Source organism: Pyrus communis, chromosome 11 (assembly GCF_041283825.1).
Source record: "Pyrus communis isolate YQ-2024b chromosome 11, ASM4128382v1, whole genome shotgun sequence".
NCBI lineage: Eukaryota > Viridiplantae > Streptophyta > Magnoliopsida > Rosales > Rosaceae > Pyrus > Pyrus communis.
The window spans coordinates 11,973,825-11,999,415 of record NC_142575.1 but is presented as its reverse complement, the minus strand read 5'-3'; the positions used below and the strand labels follow the sequence as shown (position 1 = coordinate 11,999,415).

At 37.5% G+C, this 25,591-nt stretch overlaps 3 protein-coding genes across 3 annotated transcripts; 2 read left to right on the top strand and 1 right to left on the bottom strand.

Moving 5' to 3' along the window:
• Positions 1-9,528: 9,528 nt before the first annotated feature.
• On the top strand, positions 9,529-10,559 carry LOC137741508 (stress-response A/B barrel domain-containing protein At5g22580-like). Its single transcript, XM_068481214.2, has 2 exons — positions 9,529-9,775; positions 10,125-10,559. The coding sequence occupies exons 1-2, from the start codon at positions 9,624-9,626 to the stop codon at positions 10,366-10,368; spliced, it is 396 nt and encodes a 131-aa protein (XP_068337315.2). The 5' UTR covers positions 9,529-9,623; the 3' UTR covers positions 10,369-10,559.
• Positions 10,560-11,401: 842 nt separating this feature from the next.
• On the top strand, positions 11,402-16,287 carry LOC148692903 (uncharacterized). Its single transcript, XM_088680260.1, has 4 exons — positions 11,402-11,767; positions 12,865-12,923; positions 13,161-13,353; positions 13,464-16,287. The coding sequence occupies exons 1-4, from the start codon at positions 11,506-11,508 to the stop codon at positions 13,559-13,561; spliced, it is 612 nt and encodes a 203-aa protein (XP_088536386.1). The 5' UTR covers positions 11,402-11,505; the 3' UTR covers positions 13,562-16,287.
• A 2,657-nt stretch (positions 16,288-18,944) lies between these two features.
• LOC137743028 (fructose-bisphosphate aldolase 1, cytoplasmic-like) lies at positions 18,945-21,248 on the bottom strand. Its single transcript, XM_088678936.1, has 2 exons — positions 21,134-21,248; positions 18,945-20,158 (listed from the first exon to the last, which is right to left on the bottom strand). The coding sequence occupies exons 1-2, from the start codon at positions 21,159-21,161 to the stop codon at positions 19,110-19,112; spliced, it is 1,077 nt and encodes a 358-aa protein (XP_088535062.1). The 5' UTR covers positions 21,162-21,248; the 3' UTR covers positions 18,945-19,109.
• Positions 21,249-25,591: the final 4,343 nt, after the last annotated feature.

Sequence of the window (25,591 nt, the reverse complement as noted above, 5' to 3'; positions counted from 1 at the left end):
TTTTCGATCAGATTTTCCCTCGAATCGCCAACATAGATTCATCTAAAATGGTTTGGGATCTGTTGTATGGAGAATACCATGGTGGTGATCAGGTACGATCAGTAAAACTTCAAAATCTCAAACGTGAGTTTAAACATGCTAGAATGTGAGATGGTGAATCTTTATCTAGCTATCTTACTCGTTTAAATGAGATGATTAATCAAATGAAAACATTTGGAGAGACACTTTCGAATGTGGTTCAAAAAGTGTTGATTGGTCTTAGTATAGCTTATGACCTTATATGTCTTGTGATTGAAAATACTAAATGTCTTGAAACTGTTGAGCTACAAGAAGTGGTTGCAGTTTTGAAAAGCCAAGAGCAACGTTTTGACTTACACTCATATGATGCAACTGAGAAGGCTTTTGCCTCTTTTCTGGTTCAAAGCCAAGGTTTCAGCAAAAACCATTTGGCACACATGCACAAAATTTGAACTTATCAAAAGCCTATGGATCAAGCAGGTGCAAAACCTCAATGCAAAGTGTGTTCTAGGTTTCATTTTGGAGAGTGTAAACATAAGAGCAAATCAAAGTGCTACAATTGTGATAGATTTGGTCATTGGGATAGAGAATGCACTGCAGGTAAGGCTATTCAAAAAGCAAACTGTGCAAATTAGGTGGAAGTGACAAGGAACCTTTTCTATGCAAGTTGTGCTATTTTCTAGACAAATGTCGATGGTAATTGGTACATTGATAGTGGTTGTAGCAACCACATGACATGGAATGCTAATCTCCTTGTTGATATAAGAACAAATATTGCAAGAAAGGTGCAAATGCCTACTGGAGTGTTGGTAAATGTTGCTAGAATCCGTTCATTAGAAATTGACACTAACAGAGGCAAGAAATACATTAAAGAGTCATGTATTTGACAAGCTTGAAGGAAAACTTGTTGAGTGTTGGACAAATGGATGAGCATGGGTATTATCTATTGTTTAGAGGAGGAATGTGGAGTGTGTTTGATGGACCTTCACTTGACAATCTTGTTATCAAGGTTAAAATGAAAGGAAATAAATGTTATCCTCTATCTTTGTTGATGAGCAATGAGCTTGTTTTGAAAGTTAGCATAGATCATTCTACTTGGACTTGGCACAAAAGGCTAGGTCACTTACATTTCAGAGGGCTTAAGCAGCTTAGAGAGAAAGATATGGTGCATGGTCTTCCATATCTAGAAGAAACAAAAGAGGTGTGCCAAGGGTGTCAACTTGGAAAAAAAATACAGAGATTGGTTTCCAAAAGAACAGGCTTAGAGAGCAAATTATCCCCTAGAACTCATTCATGTAGACTTATGTGGTCATATGCAAAATGAATCTATTACTGGAAACAAATATTTTATGTTGCTTAGTGATGATTGTACAAGGATGATTTGGGTATACTTTCTCAGATATAAGTATGATGAATTCAATTGTTTTAGAAAATTCAAGTGAATGGTGGAACTGCAATGTGGTTTCAAAATTAAAAGTCTAAGAAGTGACAGAGATAAAGAATTCTCATCAACTGAGTTTTCTAAGTTCTGTGAGGCTGAAGGGATTCAAAGGCAACTCACAATGGCCTTTACTCCTTAATAGAATGAAGTAGTGGAAAGGAAGAATAAAACTATGATTGAAATGGCTAAAGCAATGCTTCATGATAGGAGTATGCCATACTACTTGTGGGATGAAGTTGTGCACACAGCTGTGTATATTTTGAATAGATGTCCTACAAGGGCACTTGGAGATAGAACTCCTTTTGAAGCTTATAGTGGTAGAAAACCAGGCATAGCACATCTCAAGATCTTTGGTTCTCTGTGTTATGTACATGTACCTGCTGAACTGAGACAAAAGCTAGGTGCAAAAAGTACCAAGGGTGTGTTCGTTGGCTATGCAACCTGTGAAAAAGGGTATAGGGTTTTTGATCCAATCTCCAAGAAACTTATTCTATCAAGGGATATAGTCTTCGATGAAGAGGCTTCATGGAATTGGAAAGAAAACCTTGAACCATCTGTGACAATGCTTAATGATGAGAAGCAGTTTAATGTGTGTCCCAGAATTGAAGTTAGTGGAAATGAGACTACTCAATCAACACCTATACCTCTATCTCCATATGAGGGAAACATGTGCTCAAATTGATTATGGCTACACCAACATTAATCACTTTCAGACGACTCTTCAAATGGTATAAGCAGAGATGAAAGAAACACCCAAGCTTAGGATCATACACCTCTGAAATGGAGAAAACTTAATGATATCTTGCTCAATACAACCTGTGCATTATGGAGTCGGAAAAATATGCAGAAGTAGCTCAAGATGAATTCTGGTTAAAAGCAATGCAGGATGAGTTGTCAATGATTGAAAAGAATGGCATATGGGAATTAGTTGATAAACCAACAATGAAGCATGTTATTGGGGTTAAGTGGCTTTACAAAACCAAATTAAACCTTGATGGCTCTGTTTTAAAGAACAAAGCAAGGTTAGTTGCCAAAAGCTATGCTCAGAAACCTAGATTTGACTACAATGAGACTGTTGCTCCAGTGGCTAGATTGGATACTATCAAGACCCTCATTGCCTTAGCTACTTAGAATGACTGGAAGTTGTATCAGCTTGATGTTAAATCTACTTTTCTGAATGGAGTATTACAAGAGGAAGTGTATGTGGATCAACCAAAAGGATTTGTAGTAAGAGGCAAGGAAGATAAAGTGTATAGGCTTTAGAAAGCTCTGTATGGACTGAAACAGACACTAGAGCCTGGTATGGGGAAATTGATGCATATTTCTCACAGTGTGGTTTTGAAAAGATTCTAAGTGAACCATCACTGTATATCAAGTCAAGGGGAGAAAAAGATATCATAATTGTTTCTATCTATGTAGATGACAGTGTCTATACAGGTAGTAGCACGGACGATGAAAGAATTTAAAGAAGACATGATGATAAAGTATGAGATGACAAACTTGGGTCTCTTACACCATTTTCTTGGAATGGGAGTCATTCAAACTAATTCCAGCATTTGTATTCATCAAAATAAGTATGACTATTCTCTGTTGAATAAGTTTGGTTTGAATGAATGCAAATCAGTGACTACACTACTTGTAGCAACTGAAAATTTGAGTACGGATGATGGAAGTGGATATGCAAATGAAGAACAATATAGAAGCATTGTGGGAAGCTTGTTGTACCTCACTGCTACCAGACCTGATATCATGTATGCATATAGTCTACTTGCTAGATTCATGCATGGTCCCACTAACAAGCATTATGGAACTGCTAAAAGAGTATTTAGGTACATACAAGGAATACGGGATTATGGTTTGGAGTATTTGAAATGAAAGAATGTAATCTTAATTGGATTCTGTGATAGTGATTAGGAAGGATCAATTGAAGACAACAAAAGTACCTTAGGCTATGCCTTTTCTTTTGGAAGTGGAGTGTTCTCATGGGCATCTGTCAAACAAAATTGTGTTGCATTTTCAACTACAGGGGCATAATACATCAGTGCATCAGAAGCTACAACTCAGGCAATTTGGTTACGATTTGTACTATAGGATTTTGGAAAACTTCAAACTGAAGCAACTCTATTGCAGTGTAACAACATACTGCAATTACCATCACTAAGAACCCAGTGTTTCACCAACAGACAAAGCATATTTATAGAAGATACCACTTCATCAAGAATGCATTGCAGGATGACATAATTGATATGGTGTACGACACAAATGAACAATTGGCAAATATTTTCACCAAGGCTTTAACCAAGGATCGATTCAACTACCTTAGAGATTTGCTTGGAGTAAAATCAACTCAAAGCTTAAAGGGGAGTGTTGAATTAGAAGCAGTGAGCTGATTAGTATTAGTGAATAAGCCATGTGTTTAATTGTGTGTTCACTTGTGCTTAAAATTGCCAAGTGTAAGACTCAAATATGTAAGGTCATAAGTGTCATGTGTAATGATCCTAATTATTAGCTAGATGAGTGGTTGTGATCAGTTTCTAGAGAGAGAGAGTGATCCAGCTAAGAGTTTCCAACGGTTTTATTCTCTTTTACACAACTTGTGTGGGAGTGAGAGAAGCAATCAATGAGAAGAATATTTCCTCTGTGATTTGCAGAGAGAAAGAAGCAATCATGTCCTCTCCCTTGGGAATTCATCTTCGATTTTTTTTTTTCTTCCAAAATATCAATTTACTGCGCTATATTTCAATTCACACTGACAGACAGAAAAAGGCCTTCACATTAGCTATACTTTTGAACTCGAAATTTAGGTACAGTGTGCATTATAGTGTTATTCACCTAACTTTTGCATTGAAATAAGTATATATCTCTAATAAGTAATAAAATCTGAAATTTGAAATCCAAAAATCCCCAGGAATATACATTAATGGTCTCTCGAACCCATGAACGAACAACCCTAATCAACCACCCAAAAAAATTATTACAACATTACAAAACACGAAAAAAATAATCATTTGACCTCTTTAATGGTCATATCAGGGCCGAAATAATTGAAGCTAATAATCCTATAACTTTTTGTAGTTGTAGTAGGTAATGGTCATGGCAGTGTGTGCATACAGTCTGGAATTTGACTGCATGTCCTCCTTTTCCGTTCAAAAGGAGCGGTTGTACAACTATGTAAGCAAGGCAGCTGATTTCCTTGAATACACCGTCTGCTATGGCTTTATTCCATGGACGAGGGTGTGCCTCAATTTCTACGTTTGATCTTTTAACACAGTGGACGCTATCTTTTTGGTCTGGTGGTATGAAAATTTGGAAATTATGACCTATGAATATACGACGATATAAAATTTATATGAGAAAACATTCTACAGAAGAACAACACAAAAGTAAACGGAAATATGTATACAGTATGTGACTAGAAATTTTTGGGGCCGTGGATTTACCCATCTTTAGGGCATGGTAACAGGATAGGTGAAAATAGGAATGGATCAACAACGTTATTCCCCAGTAAATTTCACCCGTGAATGGCACTATTTGATCCATGAAAATTACTTCTTTTCCTGCCATTTCCGGTCAGATAATAGTGACATTGTTGAAATAGTAATGATCCTACCATATGCAGCACGAGAGGCTCAACAATGTCCGACCAGCACTTTAGAGATAAAGGACACAAACTACTACCATATATGGAACTGAAATTCAGAGTTTCATGTCATAAGCCCTTAGTTTTAGGGGTTAGCTCAAGTAGTGAGGAGCAACACCGAAATTTATATTTGCTGATTTACATGCATCCATCCATGGATGAAGCCAGAATTTTTTTTAATGAGGGAATAATCCTCAAACAACAAACTAAGATAAAAAAAGTTCAACAATTTATTAAACACAACCTATATATATTATGCAAAGGTTCAACACATTTTCACCACTGTGATAAAGAATCATTTGCAACGAAACCTATGTACTAATGCATAAGTATTTCCACGCTACACATTACAAATTTGAAAACGTTGCATTGTGGCTTTATTACCAACATCAAAAGAAATCAATTAAAATTAAAAAAAAATAGTGTTACATTTACCATCTATTTGTACTCTCATTTATATAATTTCTCTAATCGAGATAGGGTCCGTCAACATACATGGATCTTATTAAAAAAATGATACAAATATATGATAGAAATAGTATTTTCTCTTGGACTCAATAATTACGAGATCAAGGCTTGATATTTGATTCGCACACCAGATTTTAAAAGGGTGGTTGTTGAGTAGGGAACGTGAGGTCCTTCATTAATTGATAAGCACGTAATTTACATGCAGCCGTAAGCCTAATAAAATGAGTGTATCCTACAATCCGTCCGGTAAAGTGGCCCAATGCCTGGTGGGCTTCGTTAATGCATCCATCCATTGAAAAACACATTATTTTCCGGGACGTAAAAAGTGTCTCTTGAAAAAAAAACATAATATTTAGGTACTCTCGTTAGTGAGTACTTTATATACTCATTTTTTTATTTTGGCCTAATGATATTTTAACACGTGTTTTATGTTTTAAAAAGTAATAGACATGTTAATTAATTTTTCTTGGACTTTAGAAAAATAAGAAACATGTAATATCTTTTGATTGGGCTAAATAAAAAAGTATAAGATACTTACTAGTAAGTACCTAAGTATTATATAAAAAAAATAACATCTAATTAATTGCTATATTAGTCACGACACAGTAGTTCATAAATAATTATGCAATTAACTACACAAATATAATGCATATAAACCCTCATAGACAATGCCAAATGCCAATCTTTACGTGTTAGAAAATTTTGAAATTGATAAAGGCAAGTGTTCGATATTCTATCCTGAAGACAAGTTTCTAAGCAAATGTTCCAACAATGTCAAAGTAACACCATAGAACATCTAAGCGTCGTCAAATGCTCTTAATCGAATGATGTATATTGAAAAGGAATCATTAGCACTAAACTGTCACAAAACACTTTCCTAATCTTAATTAGTTCGCTATTATGAGATATTTTTTTCGAGATTTCCAGTACACCAGTTGTAAATGTTGAGCTGGTGTTTTTCTCCAAGCCTCGGATGTTAGAGGACGACAACAGAACTCTCTTTATCAAGAGTGTGGAGAAAAATACTACATCATTGTACAACTATAGAGGTGCGTCTCTTACAATAGTCTTTTTCATTTTCCCGAAAATTGTAAATATAAGAATTAATCATATATACGTTGGACTGGCAAGTATATTTTCCATCACCTTTATAAGATTCCTTAAGAGCAGTTCCACCAAAGGTGGAATAGCCCAGCACCCAATCAAAAAACCAAGCTGGTACCCTGTCAATTCACTCCAGCCCAGCAACTTGCCTGCCGCCTAGCCCAAGCTGGTCTCTAGGCCAACCCAAAATTGACTGACCAAGGAGCCGGGCTATTTGCCTGGTGCGTACAACTTACTCTCGAGTGGGCGCAAGTAGGGGACAAGGGTGCAGGCAGCGGGGCCCGCTGTTAGACCACTTGTGCTTCACCCGGAAGGAGGCGACGTGGCCCTCTCAATGCCGTTGGATTTCCAACGGCTAGTTTTTGTAGACCATTGGATTTCCAACGGTAAAAAAAATTTAAATTTAATTTTTAAAATGGACTGTCCGATCACAAATCAATGATCCATGTTTTTTTCACCCAAAATAAAAATAAAATAAATAAAAAAGGCCCAACGGTCAGAATTATGATCATTGGCCACGTGGCAGCGCCTTGGCTCTTGGATTTGAATATTTTTCAAATCCAACGGTCCAAATTAATTAACTATATTAAAATTTATTAAAAATTATGAAAAAATACAGAAAAATTATTAAAAAATACATAAAATTTAAAAAAAAAAATATATATATTTTTCCTATAAATACCTAACCCTCATCTTCCACCTTACACCACATTTCAATATTTTCTATACTTTTTACCAATGAATTGATCATTTAGCGGTATACTGATGTGCAAGAGTCATACTAGCACGTAACCCGCCAGAATGACTTGATTGAGCACCAGTGGCCATTGCAAGAAGGTGAAGATAATTAAAATAAGCTTGTGGTTGAAGAATAAAGTGTATTTGATGAGTTTATGTAATTTTATTTTAGTGTATTTTTTTTAAGTTATTTGATGAGTATGTAATTTTATTTTAGTGTGTTTTTTTTTTAAGTTTATTTGAAATTTTATCCGAAATTGGTTAAAAATCTTATCCGAAAATAAAATTATTTTTTTATTTATTCTTTTAAAAAATATATAAAATATTTTAAATGGGTTGGATGCCAGCGCATTTTGTAGGGGTGGAGATCGTTTGTACCATCGCATTTTAAAACTAGGTGCCAGCGCATTTTTTTAGGGATGGAGATGTTTTGGCTTATTACTGTTCACTTGAATGGATAAATACGCTGGGTGCTGGTGCAAAGTGTTTAGAGGTGGAACTGCTCTAAAGAGTGTGTGATATCATCTATGCCTTAGGGTCCCATAATATACAATAATATACCCCGCTGCACATGGCTAGGACGTGGAGAAAAGTCCAGCAATAAGAACAATTGAATTATAAAATAAATAAATAAATATATATATATATATATATTAATCATTACAAAGAGGAAAAAAATTGCAATTGAATATATATTTTAAAATCAGTCCTAGTAGTTCTGCAGAGTGATAATAGCCCCTCAACATATATACATACATACATATATATAAATATATTAATCATTACAAAGAGGAAAAAATTGCAATTGAATATATATTTTAAAATCAGTACTAGTAGTTTTGCAGAGTGATAATAGCCCCTCAACATATCTAGTCCCACAAGAGTACTGTAAGGGGACGTTTGTTTGTCCTCACTAAGCATCACAGGACTAGACTAGATTAACTATTAGTCTAGTCCTCTATTTGTTCAGTACTAGGATTATGTTTAATGGGACTAAAGGAACTCGCATGGACAAACTCCTTTGCTAGGAATTCTTAGCGAGACCCCCAATACCCATGGATTGCTAAGACCTTCCCTTCCTCTCCTTCGCTTCGCATCCTTTTTCTGCCCTCTGTTCTCACGAACACCGAGAGTTACCACCGGTTATACTCACCAACTTTGGCGAGATCGCCACCAGACCACCACCACACTCTCATCGCCCCGAACCTCAAACGGAAAACCCAATCTCTCGTCGTCATCTCATTCGAACAAGACCCCAAAATCATCACCACTGTCTCGTCGTCGTCTGATTCACCTTTGATCTGCCTGGGCCCTCGCCGGAAGACAAAGGTGGAGAGCTTGACAGGCAACGGCCATGGTGAATAGAGTTTTCTGAGAGTGAAGGATTTGATTTTTTTTTTTTTTTTTTTTTTTTTTTGCTGCGGGATTTTGGGTTATGATTTAAGGATTTTGGGATTTTGGGTTCTGATTCAAGGGTCTGATTTATTAGAAATTTTGAATATAGTTATGTGGGGTATTTGGGAGGTTTAGATAGAGGAAGTGGGCGGATTAAAAGATGATAGGTTTGGATAGAGGAAGTCTAGAAGATGATTCTAGAAAACGAAAAATGATAAACTAATAATAAATATTAGTAGTAAAGATTAAATTAATAATAAAATATTATAGATATAGATTAAATAATATAATATTAGAGTCATATTTTTTTTAGTCCTACACTTTATCAAACGCTTCACTAAATCAGTCCAGCTTAGTCTATTCTAAGTCAGCCTTAATCCCTAAAACTAGTTCAGTCCAAAATAGTTTGATGTAACAAACTAAATCAGTCCAGCTTAGTCTATTCTAAGTCAGCCTTAATCCCTAAAACTAGTTCAGTCCAAAATAGTTTGATGTAACAAACGCACCTTAACTTCAATAAAATGGGCATAAGGACCACAATCATCATACTCATGGGCAAAAGCAAAGTTATGACAACGGAACTGGACAAAATTATACTGTGCGGTGGAGCTACTAGATTGCTGACTAGTGGGACAACAGTCCCATGGAAATATTGAGCAAGAGATATTGTTCTCCTAAGAAAGGAGAGGACTGACTGATTGCCTTCATTAGGTGTGACAGGGGACAGGTAGGAGTAGGACTGTGGAAGTTGATACACAAGCAATGGTTATGTAGGGTATTATAAATTGGGGGATTTGGGGACTCTTTTTTTTTATCTTCATGGGTAGTACAGTAGAACTGGAAAATAATATTATGGGGGAGTTCAAGCACTTGGTGATTGTTAAGTTCAAAGAAAATGTGTTGATGGAGGAGATTCTGAAAGATATGGAGAAAATGGTTGTTGAGATTGATGCTATTAAGTCCTTTGAATGGTAAGCTTTTATAATTAAAGCATAATAGCTAGCTTCAAATGTTCATATGATAAATATGTAACATGAGCTAGAGCAATGTTCTAACTTTTACTTGTCAATTATTTGAGATTTGATACGTTATATTGTCAGACTATCACTGGAGTGAACATTTCTACACATAATACAGTTAATTAGAAAATGGTTTTTACCTTCGCAGGCACCCCATTTGAAATTAAAACAATAATTATGTGATTCTTCATACTGTAGTATGAGATCATTAAAAGTCACTAGAAAATTATACAATGTTAATTACTTATCACGAACATATATATTTGATCATCGCCTGCGTGCTTTACTCTTTAATTTTCAGGGGACAGGACTTGGAAAGCCTAGAGATGCTTAGGCAAGGGTTTACCCATGCCTTCTTGATGACATTCAAAAATAAAGAAGATTACAGTGTGTTTCTTGGCCACCCTAAACATCAAGAATTTTCGGCTACATTTTCAACAGTTATAGAAAAGATTGTGCTGCTTGATTTCCCGGCTACCCTTGTCAAGCCACCACCCAAGGCACCAGCAGAGGAACCATCAGCTGCCCAGAATGATCAGAAGTAGCTTAAAATTGCAAAACTATGTACCCAAGAAAATGGATTATGATGAAGTACGTTGTTTCTGCTTGAGTGTGGAGTTTTTAGTATTTTCCTCAAAATCTATGGGTACTGTTTAATTATGGCGATAAATCAATGATTTTTTAGTGTAATTTCAACTTGTGTGAAAATATATTATGCACATTTTGCCTTTCTTGAGGATTCATGATTGGACATGTAGCTTAGCTTGTGGGATTTGGCTACTATGGTAGTAAAATTTTGCGGTCTTCAGATTCAACGTTGCACAAAAAGCCATGTTTTGGGTGTGATAACCTTAACCAAATGTGTTTAATTTCCCTCAAACGAATGTGTGATCCATTTTAGTAAAAAACCATGATTTAACATTACACAAAACAGCGACGAAACATACAGCTCTGATGATTCATCAAAAAACTTACCATCGCCAACAGTAGTGGGTGAAAAAGGAGGAAATCAGGCAGCAGAATCTAAAGGGTGGAGAAAAGTCACATTCCATTGGGCCACCGAAAAAGTGGGATTGCAATTGCAGAAGTAATACATATCCCTGTTAAGATGCCAAAAGTCCAAAAGGACTTTTGAAATCACAAAGTAATATTATTCAACGGATTAAAAAGTAGATTCTTTGTTATCTTGATCTTCTTTACTTCCTTATAGTTGTGTGGAAAAACAAAATAACCTAATAATCCAGTTCATTTGAAAACGCAAACATTCAAGAAATTCAAGAAAATCTGCCTCCTGCATCCTTTCCTTCTATTACTCAATTTTTGGTTAACAACTTCAATTCCTCAAAATGCTTCAACAATCATTTGTCACAAACTGAAAACTCAAACGCCATTTTCGAAACCAAATTCAACCGCGTTTTCTCCGCTAAACCACATTTTCCTTGTGCAAATCTCGAAACCTATACCATAGTAATAGTGACGAGTATTGAATCCACCACAAATCTCTCCACCACATCTGCTGTCAAAACATGATCCCACCATTCTCTCCATATTGTTTTATGTAAATAATCAAGAGTTATTCTCTATAAATAGAGCCTCTATTAATCTGTTCCCAATTTCCTATACTAACTACCGATGTAAAAGTTTGATTATCTCCAACCCTTCTTGTTCATCTTCACTCCACTATGTCCCTTCTAAACTTCCATCGCCCAGTTTTCGTTCCCGACAGTCCAACTCACATTTACTCCGATTGCTCAAACAAAAACCTTGATCCTTCACCACATTTTCAAAATGTCACCTGCCTGCATGCATGTGGAGCTTCTTCAAAGATTCAAGAACCCAAACTTTACGGGCATACATCGTCCTCTTGCTTACTTGTTTATGATCTCACAAAGCCAGACTTGGGTTTTCATCCAAGAGGTCGCACTTGCTCATGTTACAGCCAAGGTTCTAAAAAACGTTAGGCGCTAGTCGGGCGATGAGCTAGCGCCTAGCGCCTAGGCGGCTAGGCAGGATCTAGGCGGGCGCCTAGGCGGTCTAGGCGGATTTAGGTTAATTTCTTGTATATCTTGTTAATAAATGCATATTGACACATAAAAAATTATACTTATATGAAATCCATTAATAAGATAATAAAAAATGATAAAATACAAAAAGAGTATCCAACAAGTCTAAAATTTAAAAATACATTAAGCATATATGCCATATAACTTAAGACATTTTGAATGATTATATCTAATTTTTAAAAAATAAAAGTAAAAATTTGAAGTAATGGGTTGGGTGGTTAATAATAAAACTACTAGGAAGCCATGCTAGTCATCCCTTAATGAAACCACGCCCATTGGTATCATCCCCGAAATCATCTCTCTTTTATTTATGATTTTATTGGTGTCCTACTTTGAACTTTGGAGCCAAAACCGGTCAGAGCATGGGTCTTTTATTTATGATTTTATCTGGGTTGGTGACACTTTCAACTTTGGAGCACCAAAACCAGTCAAAGCATGCATCCTTCCCCATTTCATATCAACCGGTCCTATCTTTCTCTCACCTCTCTCACGACTTTCTCTCACATCTTTTCTCTCTCTCTCTCTCTGACACACACACACACCCCACGTTCCTGTGCACTTTCCACTCCCTCACGTCACTCTCTCCCTCTCTCTCTCTCTAAACCTACACACTTAACCACCAATTTTTATCATCACTCACACATCACCATCATTTTTGTTTTTGAAAACCGGTTCTCTCTTCTCTCTCTCTCTCTCTCTCCCTCCCCCTCTCCCTCCCTCTTTTCAAACTCTCTGCCTTCTTTCTAAACCACCATAGCCAAAGAGAGCTCCAGGCACCATCACCATAAATTCCAATTAAATCGAGACCCCAAACCACCAAATGCAAGACCTACGCAACCGGGGATCCCTATGGTACATTTGCATGTTAAATTCTATGATGGAAAGTAGGAGAATCTAAGCAATGGTTCTCGGTGAGAGTTGCTCTAATGGAATCGAGCTACAACTTTTGAAAATTGAGCTTCTGGCGTGGAGCTCCAGCAAGGGACCCGTCGAACTTGGGGTCCCATGAGCTCGAATTAGTCCCGTTCGAAACTCAGGTAGGTTAATCCATGCTCTACATGTTAATTTCAAGTTTAAATTCGAGTTTGCGATTTTGGGTTTTTGTTTGGAATTTCTTCCCAAGAAACCATTTCACTCCACCTAGACAACCGCCTAGACCACCCAGGCTGCCTAAGAGTGCCTAGGCGGGCGCCTAACAGCTCCCTGATTTTTCTTAACGATTCAAACATAATCGCATCTGCACACCTCCGCCCAGCGCCTAGGTGACCGTCTAGGCCAATTTTTATAACATTGGTTACAACATGGTGTATGAAAAACCTTCACATGGAAACAATGAAAGATATGGGTTGAAGACGAGGATGTCTTTCAACATCCCTGACCAGGTACCCAATATTTGCGACGATTGTGACAAGCCTAATGGAAATTGTGGTGCTGGGTTGAGGTGCATATGCCACCCAAAAGAGTTCAGTAAGTGCCTAGTTTCATAAAGTGTGAAGTGAGACATATACTAAATAGATTTATCAACTATTTAAAAACTAGTATAATTAATGTGGTGTTTCTAATGATTTAATTTGCAGAAAACAAAGTCATTTCAAAGGGTGAATCTTTCACTAGTTCTGGTAATATCCTCTTCTTTTTGCTTACTCTTGTAGTACAGATAGTTTTGGATCACTGAAGCAAGAAAGTTAAGTCCCTAATGTATTGGTTTTTTTGTCATTTACTTCATAGCTGTAAAAAATAAATCAAAAGCAAATTTTGGGTTATAAATATGCAAAAGTTAGAGAGGTAACCTTTGCTAGGGACATGACCGAAGCGGGTGCAAAATATCACAGTTTAATTTCGTAACTATAACACAAAAGGATTGAAGGTAAAAAAAAGGAAGTGAGAGATATTGATATTAATGCTTTCAGTTCTTTTCTTTTGCAATGTGTATTATGATCACATACGGAGTGCTCTTTATATAGAGCAACATCCATGACAAACCAAACAAATGAAATGATTGCCACTTTTGAAAACATTACACAACAACAAATACATCACTATTTTCAAGTCTTCCTCATTGTGGTCATTCATTCGCACAATTTTACAACACTTCTCATTGGATGCCCACATATCAACATCAGTTGTCTCGTTAAAACCTTACTCAGAAAAACCCAGTGGAAAAAAAATCATAGCGTGTTATAAAATTGTGAGAATGAATGCCCATAGTGAGGAAGACTTGAAAATAGTGATGTATTTGTTGTTGTGTAATGTTTTCAAAAGTGGCAATCATTTCATTTGTTTGATTTGTCACGAATGTTGCTCTATATAATGAGCACTTCGTGTGTGATCACAATACACACTGCAAAAGAAAAGAACTAAAAGCAACAATATCAGTATCCCCCACTTCCTATTTTTACCTACAATCCTTTTTGTGTTATAGTTTCGAAACTAAACAGTGTGATATTTTGCACCCGCTTCGCTCCTGTCCCTAGCAAAGCTTATCTCTCTAACTTTTGCCTATTTATAACACGTTATCAGCATGACTCTCTAACCTTAACCAGTTCTCATCTCCCTTCACCGAAAAATGTTTCCTCCCAAGAATTTTCCTATTCTTCTTCCTCCTCTACTTCACCTGCTTGATGTAACCTCACAAAGAACTGCTAGCACCATGCCTGCTTCTAGTTCTCAATATAACAATTACTTATATCTTTGATTTCTTGTTTGGTGTAGCTCCGAATTACTAACCCAGTGTTTATTTATGTTAATTTTATTGTGAACGAAGATGGTATAGTACCATCGCCCCATCTTGAATTGCATATTTTTACTACAATTTTAGGTGGTGTGGTATAATCGCCCACATTGCTCTGCATATTTAAATTTTCCTGCTGCTTGAGTGGTACGGTGTAATCGCTCATACTATGCTATATTGTTTGAATGAGAGTGATGCAATACAATCGCCCTCCTTATTAATCATGTAAATCTCGAGCCTGAAGTTTCGAGTGTTTATCATATTGGCTTGAAGATCAAAATGAAAAATTTGTAAGCACCAGAAATTCTAACACTACATTCCTCCAGAATACATATTATTGCAAGTTCTTACACATCAAAATTTTCTTTCAGAAAAGAAAATAGCGAACTTGGCAAAACTTGATTTTGTTGCCCTTGGATATTACTGGGAATACCTACCTTACCTGGATAGTGGATACCAAGATCCATCTAGAGACAGGGAATCTTGGAGAAACCATCAAGCAAGAAAACAGTGCATCCTCTCAAGTTCAGGCAAAGGCCATGATCTTTATCCGTCGCCACCTTAATGAAGGACTAAAGAACAAGTACCTAACGGTTGAAGATCCATTAGCCCTTTGGAAGGCATTGAGAAATAAATACAATCACTAGAAAATGGTGATTCTTCCAAGGGCTCATTATGAGTAGACATACCTAAGGATCCAGATTTCAAGTCAGTTGCAGAGTACAACTCTGTAATGTTCAGAATTAGTTCCTAGATGACGTTTTGTGAGGAAACCATCACTGAGGAAGATATGCTAGAAAAGACTTTCAGCACATTTCATGTCTCTAATGTGCTCTTGCAGCAGTAGTATAGATAGCGAAGCTTTATTAAGTACAACCAGCTTATATCGGTGCTCCTTGTGGCTGAACAAAACAATGAGCTTCTAATGAAAAATCATCAATCCCTACCTATTGGATTGACACCATTCCAAGAAGTGAATGATGCTTCCCTTGAAGTGAGCACCACATCCTCTCATGGTAATAATTACAAACGAGGATGTGACCACAAACAAGGCCGGTGGAACGGGAAAGGCAAGAATCATGGTGTCCAGTTTTACAACTAGGTTCCAAGGCATAATGCAAGCCCGAGCTTCAAAAATGTAAATCACCACAAAGGTAAAGCCCATATGAACAACATTCCTAGAAACCCTGAAGGAGCCTGCCATAGGTATGGTGGCAACGGGCACTGGGCGCGTACCTGTCGTACCCCAAAACATCTGGTGGACCTGTATGAAGCTTCCTTCAAGGAGAAAGGTGTCGAAACTAAATTCCTCGACCAGGCTAAATCGATGGATATACCTAATCCAGTGTTTGATTTATGAAGCCAATTGAACACAACCCACCTAGATGTCTCAGACTTCATTGTGGAAAGAGGGATTGAAGTGTATCGATCCTATTGAATCATTTATGTTTGATGTACTCTTATTATTTGTGAATACCCATTTGTAAACCACAGGGTTTACATCAGCGGGGTTTAAACTACCGATCCAAAAACACTTCGCAAATAATAAGAGTACATCAAACAGAAATGATTAAGTCAGATCGATACACTTCATTCCCTCTTTCCACAATCAAGTCTGAGACATCTAGATCAGGTATATCCATCGGTTTAGTCTGGTCGAGGAGATTGGTTTCGGCACCCTTTTCCTTGAAGGAGGCTTGGTATAGGTCCACCAGATGTTTTGGGGTACAACAGGTACGCGCCCAGTGCCCATTGCCACCACACCTATGGTAAACTCCTTCAGGGTTTCTAGGAGTGTTGTTTATATGGGCTTTACCTTTGTGGCGATTTACATTTCTGAAGCTCCGGCTTAAATTATGCCTAGGAACCTAGTTGTAAAACTGGACACCATAATTCTTGCCTTTCCTATTCCACCGGCCTCGTTTGTAATTATTACCACGAAAGGATGTGGTGTTCACTTTGAGGGAAGCAACATTCACTTTTGGGAATGGTGCCGATCCAGTAAGTTGGGACTGATGATTTTTCATCAGAAGCTCATTGTTTTGTTCAGCCACAAAGAGCACCGATATCAACTGGTTGTACTCAATAAAGCCCCGCTTTCTATACTGCTGTTGCAGGAGCACGTTGGAGGCATGAAAGGTGTTGAAAGTCTTTTCCAGCATAACTTCCTCAGTGATGGTCTCCCCACAAAGCTTCATCTGGGAACTAATTCTGAACATTGCAAAGTTGTACTTTGCAACCAACTTGAAATCCTGGATCCTTAGGTGTGTCCACTCATAGCGAGCCCTCGGAAGAATCACTGTTTTCTGGTGATTGTATATATTTCTCAATGCCTTTCAGAGGGCTAATGGATCTTCAACCGTTAGATACTTGTTTTTCAGTCCTTCATCAAAGTGGCGACAGATAAAGATGGTTGTCACCAGATCTTGAGAGGATGCACTGTTTTCCTCCTTGATGGTTTCTCCAAGATTCCCTACCTCCAGATAGATCTTGGTATCCATTACCCAGGTAAGGTAGTTCTTCCCAGTAATATTCAGGGCAACAAAATCAAGCTTTGCTAAGTTCGCCATTTTCTTTTCTGATAGAAAAATGAGATGTGTAAGAACTTGCAATAATATGTATTCTGGAGGAATGTAGTGTTAGAACTTCTGGTTCTTACAAATTTTTCATTTTGATCTCAAGCCAAAATGATAAGCACTCAAAACTTCAGGCTCAAGATTTACATGATTAATGGAGGAGAGCGATTGTACCGCACCACTCTCATTCAAACAATATAGCATAGTATAGTCGATTACACCGCACCACTTAAGCAGCAGGAAAATTTAAATATGCAGAGTAGGGTGGATGATTGTACCGCACCACCTAAAATTGCAGTAAAATTAAATCTACAATTTAAGATGGGCGATGATACCACACCATCTTTGATCACAGTAAAATTAACATAAATAAACACTAAGTTAGTAATCAGGAGCTACATCAAACAAGAAATCAAAGATACAAGTAACTGTTATATTGAGAACTAGAAGTAGGCATGGTGCTAGCCATTCTTCGCGAGGGTACATCAAGCAGGTGAGGCAGAGGAGGAAAAAGAACAAGAAAATCCTTAGAGGAAGCATTTTTTAGGAAGGGAGATGAGAACTGGTTAAGGTTAGAGAATCGTGCTAATAACATGTTATAAATAGGCAAAAGTTAGAGAGATAATCTTTACTAAGGACAAGAGTGAAGCAGGTGAAAAATATCACACTGTTTAGTTTCGTAAGTATAACACAAAAGGATTGGAGGTAAAAAGAGGAAATGAAGGATACTGATATTATTGCTTTCAGTTCTTTTCTTTTGCAGTGTGTATTGTGATCACACACGGAGTGCGCTTTATATAGAGCAACACCTGTGACAAACCAAACAAATGAAATGATTGCCACTTTTGAAAACATTACACAACAACAAATACATCACTATTTTCAAGTCTTCCTCACTGTGGGCATTCATTCTCACAATTTTTCAACATTTTGATAGTTGTTCCCATTTCTATTTCATCTGTCTGTCCTGTAAAGATTTGTAGGCTCCATTCGGATGGAGAAATTTGAATTAAAGGATTTGGATGTGAAACTTTTGCCACATAAACAAGAAATCATTAAATAGATTGTACTTGAAACAACTAGATGTAAGAGGGAATCTTCACTAGGCAAACCACCTGATCGGATATTTGTAGGGATGTCCAGTAAGAAATTGTCACGTTATCTCGAGTGGGACTGGATTAACAAAAAATCAGAAGGGATTTGTGTGCTTGTAATGAGTCATTTGGAATCCATTTACTTTTTTCGTGTCTTTCTTATTCAAATCTTGGGATACATGGATTGCTATATTTCAAACGAACAATTTAACCTTATAATCTCTTCTAAGTTTCTAAATTTGAAATCCCTCAATCCAAATGAGCCCTTGTTATTTTTTTTTTTTCTTGTGACCGCATTGACAAGCACCAAGTTGTTAAGGAAATACATGATATATTTGTACACTTAGAGGGGGCTTTTCAATTCCCACTTTCACTAGCTACTGCTTTTGTAAAGGAACTATAACTATAAGTTGAGGTACAACTACATTCTTCATGATTTACTGTAAGGTACAATCTGCTTTAACGTTACATGAACCTAATCAACCCACAATTATTGCAGCAGTACTCTAACCAGCATAAACCTAATACTTGAATATGTTTTCTGGCCAACGCTTTGTTGTTAATAGGAAAATGACAGGCAATGACAGAAAAAAAAAGAATTATACTCAAAATCCAGAAAGTGAAAAATATGCCCGTAGTAAAAAACAAAAAAAAAAAAAAAAAAAAAAAAAAACTTAAAGGGCAATAATCAAGCCGTGACGATACATGCCACCGAATTTTAATCAGTTGCATTCCAAAGAACAAAAAAGAAACTTTCATTTCTCGATTAATTTCCTAACTAACAGCAATATATAAGGAAATATGAATTGACCTGCAAAATCTTCAATATTTGTAATCCTTCACGTGAAGACTCTCCGAAGCACCATCTCCCAATGCAGCATCCCCTTTGTAGGTACCCAAAGTTGCTTCTGAATTAGCTTTGCACCTAGCAAGAAAGGCAGCCCGTGCCTTCTCCACATTTTCATCCTTTCCAGCCCACGCCTTTAGGGTACTCTGCTGCAGAGCCCGCCCGAAAGAGAATGAAAGTGACCAGGGTTTCTTGGTATTGAGCTTGTTCATAGCATTCAAATTGAGGGTAGCTTCCTCCTCACTCTGCCCACCAGAAAGAAATACTACAGCAGGAACAGCTGGAGGCATTGTTCGCTGCAACGCCCTTAATGTATGATAAGCCACCACCTCAGGTGAAACCTTTTTGGCATCTGAACCAGGGGTAACCATGTTTGGCTTCAAAAGAGTCCCCTCGAGAAGGACATGGTGATCGTTCAGTGCTTTATAGCACGCTGCAAGGACACGCTCAGTCACATCTGCGCATCGCTCAATGTCATGAGATCCATCAACCAGTATCTCTGGCTCAACAATTGGTACCAAGCCATTCTCCTGGCAAATGACAGCGTAGCGCGCTAACCCATTGGCATTCTCGTTTATAGCAAGCTGAGTTGGCTCGTTCGGGCCAATCTTGAGTACAGCACGCCACTTTGCAAACCGGGCACCAGCTTCATAGTATTGCTGGCAGCGCTGGGCAAGACCGTCAAGACCCTGAGTTGTGGTCTCACCATTAGTTCCAACAAGCTCAACAGTGCCCTTGTCAACTTTAATTCCAGGAAGGACGCCACCGTCTTTGAGGATATCAACAAAGGGTTTCCCGCCGGCTGTTTTCTGGTAAAGGGTTTCCTCAAAAAGGATCACACCACTGAGATACTGGAGTGCACCCGGGGCACAGAAGAGGAGCTCACGGAGAGCTCGCCTGTTGTTTTCAGTATTCTCGACATTTATGCTTGACAAACGCTTGCCAATCGTGCCTGTTGACTCATCTGCAGCAAGGATTCCCTTCCCAGGGGTACCAATGTAGGTAGCATTGGCTACAAGTTCATCTGTAATACATGATAGTAGATGTCATTTTTGGTCTTCCTAAATGAATTATTTGGGGGATTGGGGGGATGGAAATTGCAATAACATAAACTATTAGATAGAAGTAAAAACAAATCAGACTAAACATAGTATGCTTTCTTGTATTCTAAAGTTACATAAATCCCAAAAATATCTCGAAAAATTGTGAAACGGGCCAGACCATATGGACCCGTACCAAAGTGGCATGAGCCTAAGATAGGCAGGGCAGGAGTACTAGTGAGTCTATAAAAGGTCTAAACCTGGGATAGTGCCAAGAAATGTCGATTACGCCAAGAAATGTATCATCCATCAATATCAAGATCATCAAGAAGACTGCATAATGTGATCAAACGATTGATCATAACCAAAATGTCCACGAAAACATGGCTCCAAATTCCGATGAATGAATATTTGGAGCGCAACTAGAATCTTTTGAAACAAAAAAAACAAGATATAGGCATTGCCCTTATGATCCAGCTCTTTCAGCAGTTCTCTCTATTCCGTTGAAGCCTTAAAATTCTCTCTTACTCACAATTCTCCTATTTTTTATGAAGTAGCAGAAGAAAAGTCATAATATGACTACATGATTGTTCTTTGTTTGTTATCCTTTATGTGCAATTTACTTCTACAAATATCTTATCAATTTAGATCCAAAATGTCCCCAAGCCGATCAAAGCAAACCGTAAACCAAATAACTGCTAAAGCCTATGTACATAAACAATACCCTATTTAAATTCAACAGCACACAAACGATTCAAATAATAAAATCGAAAAAGAAAAAACCCTAATGATAATTCATTGCAAAAGAAAAGCCTGATAGGAGGTAGCAGAAACATAATCAAATCAAGAACTCATCAGATTAAAGATTAGAGATTAAAGATTAGAGTAGGGAAACAAATAATATAAGAAAACCCACGTACAAAATATGAGGTAAAAGAAAGGAGATGCAATGCAATTACCATGATACTTTCCCTTAAAGCAAGACATAATTAGTTTACTAGTGAGAGAGACGAAGGAGAATCAGAAACCGAAGAACGGGAAGAGAGCAGTTTTAAGGTTGGTTTTATTTCAAGATTTATTTGTGAGTGCAAGTGTTAGTGCCACATGCAGTGGTGGACGTTGTCACCACACATGGTGTGTACTCAATGCCGGTAGAGAGGGCAACGCTTTAGGTGGTTTCTTTGACGCTTTCATAACAAACTAGCCTATTGTCAATTGGCCATTTGTATGTTAAATTAATGACACGTGTTCTTAATATTAATTTTTTGACACATGTTCTTCTGTTTAGCTCCAAAGTTAATGTAATTAACTTTGTAAAATTGAGAAAGTTGAGAAAGTAGCTAAGAAATATAAGATCAAAATTGATAATTTATTTCGGAACAACCCCATCTAGAGAGAAAACTACAGAAAACCTTCCTTTGCAACTGGCCCTTACCTTTTGGCCTTGGGGTAGGAAGCAACCCTTGTTACAAAATCCTTCTGTTTACTCATCCCTCGCTCTCCTGCCTCTTGATTTTTTTTCGTATCGAATTGTTACCGAGGAATGTTGTAGTCGTCAGGATAGTTTGTGTGTTTTAGATCCAGTTGCCAATTTCGACACATATTTGGGGTTGAAAGTGTTGAGTATCAATACCACATCAGCATCCACATCAGCATCAGTAGTGAAGGCCACTTCAGCAGAGTTTGTTAAATGATTGTTAAAGCTGTTAGAGTTTGTTAAAATTTTGGTTGAGTTTGTTAACATTTAGTTTAAGGCACGTGTGCCTTCTCCTAGCTATATAACTCTGGTTGTATCTCATTTGTAAACACAGATTAAATAATCAAAAGCATTTTGAGCTACTTGTTCTCTTTCAATTGTTTCTCTCTATAATTGTTCAGTTTTCTCCATTCCTTATTGCCCTCTAATTCTTTCTAAATGTAGTTATTATAGTATCAGAGCCACCAGGCTCACGCCATGGATTCTGGTGGTTCCACTTTTTAGTCGTTTTCATTTTTTTTTCCCTAGTTTAGCTTCTCTTCACATTTTCATTGGATATTCCGATAAGTTTTTCGGTGCTTTTGCGATTGTATTACTTCTAGGTTGATTTTCTTCCGACGCCAGATTGTCATTCATAGACAGTGAGGCCATTCGCAGACCACCATTGGCTTTTGGTGTTTGCAGACCACCACCAATGAAATATATGTCACTTATGCACTCCAGGTGTTTGACGAAATTCCCAGCTCAAAAGTTACTATGAAGTCTTCATATGAAGGTTTACAGAGAGCGTTGGTCACATCCGGAGTCGAAGATATTTCCAAAAATAGATAATTCCAAAAATAAGTCCTTCACCTTCATTGGAATCGATCACTGACATTCAGTCTTCATCGCAATCGAGAGTTTTCCTCAAAATCTTCAGCTGCTTCGCCAGAACCTTGCGATTCTTGTTTGCTCAAATCTACAATTTGTGTCTTCTTTCTTCCTAATGGGTTCTTGCCTATCACGTGTTCGACCTTATGCATCAATGAAATTTCAGCAAAGCAATATATTTTACTAGTTTTATGGTATGCACACGAGCTGCTTGTTGGGCAGAAGACGATAATAGCTTGGGTGGTCTACCTTTTGGTGGATAATCTTGGGGAATAGTGCATCAATCTTTCCTTACTTAGCGAAGCAAGCTTCTCCCCACGAGCAACTTCAAGATCAACAGAGACTTCTGATTTTCTCTCTCAAGTGAGGCAAGGTCCCATACATCTAATTAAATATTTGCGTTTAGATTTAAAATATTTAATAATAAAAAATAATTTTTATTTTTATATAATTACAACTTAAAAAATAAAAAATAAAAAATAAAAAGAAGAAGAAGATGAACGGTTCATCTTCTTCTTCCCTACCCCATCTTCTTCCCATTACCTATTTTGAAAAGACTTTCAATCTTGATTATGTTGCTCTAGCAAACCCCCATCAAAACAAAAGTTTCCCAAAATCTCTATCTCATTAAGGTTTTCAAACCCAACAGCAAATAAGCAAAGATCTTTTTGTCCTGGAGATTAAGATATTGTTTTCTGGGTATATAGCGCAGAAATGTTGTAAATTGAAGACTCCAAGTTAGAAATCCGATCAAAAAATTTGTGAAAGTAATTTACAATTTCTCAGAGAATTCCAAATCCAAGATCATGAGGTGTTGGCGGGCCGGAGCTGTTGGCGCTGCCAAGGCAATCACAACCACAACTCCTCCTACATCGATCCCTTCCAACTAATTATTATTTTTTTTTCCTAATTAATGTTTTTAATTCCGATTTTTGCAGGAAAAAAAAATCGATGAAGAGGAACTGCCGCGAACTCCCTAGAGCGTGGGTTTGTGGTGGAGGGAGCGTTGAGGTCGAGGAAGATGGAGCTGGGTTTGTGGTGGAGGAGGAGGCTATAGGAGAGAAGGAGGGTAGAAGAGAGTGAGGGTAAATAGTGGAATTAATGAAAAACTGAGGGGTATTATTGTCCAAAAAAATTATAATTTTGTGTTCCACAGTGGAACGAGTCATTCCAGGGGCAAAGGTGGAACGAAAAAGTAACCAAATTTCATTCTGCGGGACAGTGCGTCCCATTGTGTTCCGTCCTGTTCCATGTACCAAACGGTACCATAGTTAAGGCCGATGTCACACTATAGTTCATTAATTTTTTGTTTTTGTAAATATTAAAGGCCGAAGCCAATGTTGAATGAGATTGTTGATGGTAAATCTCACAAGAAATTGTCATAACCGACATGAGGGTGTGCTACGACTCCTTTGCAGAAGGTTGTCCTTTGTGAGGATACTGTTAGTGGCAGAGGAAGGGTGTCATGATTTCGGTCCACTAGTTGGAGTTAGAAGCTGGAAATAGAAAGATGAACAACTCCACCATTACACACTACTCCAAACTGCAAGTGACAGAGTAACGAAGAATTATTTGCCCATATCAAGTTGAATGAGTTGACAAAATTGGAGATGGGTTGATAGCAATTGAGTAGAAAATATACTCATTTTGCCATTTTACACACCCATGAGAATGATGGAAAAGTTGTTTGCTTTTGACTTTCAATCTTTAAAAGTTGATGTCTGATCGAAGTACTTTGAGAACTGCTTTCAGATTTTCCTTTCATTTTTGGCAAGTTGTGGAAGGAGCTGTTCCAGCCTTTCCATATGGTTTTGCAGCTGTGTTTCTTCAAGCAGATGACTCAAAATAGAATACGAACGAGTCATACAACCTCAAACTGGGAAACCCAGTTGAGATTGAGAGGAGATGTTGAGTATCAATACCACATCAACATCAGTAGTGAAGGCCACCTCAGATAAGATTTGTTAAATGATTGTTAAAGCTGTTAGATTTTGTTAAAATGTTAGTTGAGTTTGTTAACATTTAGCTTAAGGCATATGTGCCTTCTCCCAGCTATATAACTCTAGTTGTATCTCATTTGTATACACAGATGAAATAATCAAAAGCATTTTGAGCTACTTGTTCTCTTTCAATTGTTTCTCTCTCTAATTCTTCAGTTTCCTCCATTCCTGATCTCATTCTTTCTCAATGTAGTTAATAGAAAGATGTGGAAGCTGTCCGGTTGCATTGGGTTAGGGTCTAGCTGGTACCAGTGGCGGATCCAGGATTTTAAACTCGGGGGTCCCAATTATAAAGGTCAAAAAAATTATAGACAAAAATAACATTGAAAATTTAAATATAATACATTTCATTCAAAAATCATATGCAAAACAATATTACAAATTATAAAATCATAATTCAAGTGTCCATTACGAGGTTTCATAAGTTACTAGGGATTACCTAAGTTATTGATTATCTAATATGAAGCACTAAATTTAAAGGGGTGTGCTATTCACACACCCCTTTTTGCTTCTCACACACCCTTTGTTTATTTCTGTCATTTGATCTTCTTTAATTCAGTCGATCTGACGGCCGCAAATTAAGAGGGTGTGTGGATAGCACACCCCAATTTAAAACACCGGTCAAATAAAACTCTCCCCAAACTCCCACTATCTTTCTAACCAAACACACCATTTTTCTCTTTTACTAGTTTCCAAACATCCACCTTCTCTCTCACTAAGAACAAAGCTGCCATACCTCCACCAACCGCCTCCCTCCCCATTCTCCCGAAGCCATGGTAGCTCCACCACCAAATTTCACCAACCCATGACAGATCATATCCATCTTACTAACCTTATGAAGGAAATTTCACCCATAAGAAAAATTACTAAGATGGTTGAAATAATTTGGGAAAGTTTGGGCTTATGTACTGCCCCCGCCAGACGACAGAGAAAGGTTGGAGGAGAAGTGGGTGGCACCGACGGATGAGAGCATGGCAGAAGCAGGGAGGAGAGAGGCAGGAAGGGTCCCTATTTCTTTCTTCTCCGTGCGCGGTCATCTTCTCCGAGAAGAAGATAGCCACTGCAACCTA

Excerpts from the sequence above, each read along its gene's own strand:
- LOC137741508 (XM_068481214.2), top strand. The coding sequence starts at position 9,624 with ATGGGTAGTACAGTAGAACTGGAAAATAATATTATGGGGGAGTTCAAG. Across the intron at positions 9,776-10,124 it reads GCTATTAAGTCCTTTGAATG|GGGACAGGACTTGGAAAGCC; the intron begins GTAAGCTTTTAT and ends TTTAATTTTCAG.
- LOC148692903 (XM_088680260.1), top strand. The coding sequence starts at position 11,506 with ATGTCCCTTCTAAACTTCCATCGCCCAGTTTTCGTTCCCGACAGTCCA. Across the intron at positions 11,768-12,864 it reads TTGCTCATGTTACAGCCAAG|CAAGGGACCCGTCGAACTTG; the intron begins GTTCTAAAAAAC and ends GTGGAGCTCCAG. Across the intron at positions 12,924-13,160 it reads TAGTCCCGTTCGAAACTCAG|GCCAATTTTTATAACATTGG; the intron begins GTAGGTTAATCC and ends GTGACCGTCTAG.
- LOC137743028 (XM_088678936.1), bottom strand. The coding sequence starts at position 21,161 with ATGTCTTGCTTTAAGGGAAAGTATCATG. Across the intron at positions 20,159-21,133 it reads CTTTAAGGGAAAGTATCATG|ATGAACTTGTAGCCAATGCT; the intron begins GTAATTGCATTG and ends CATGTATTACAG.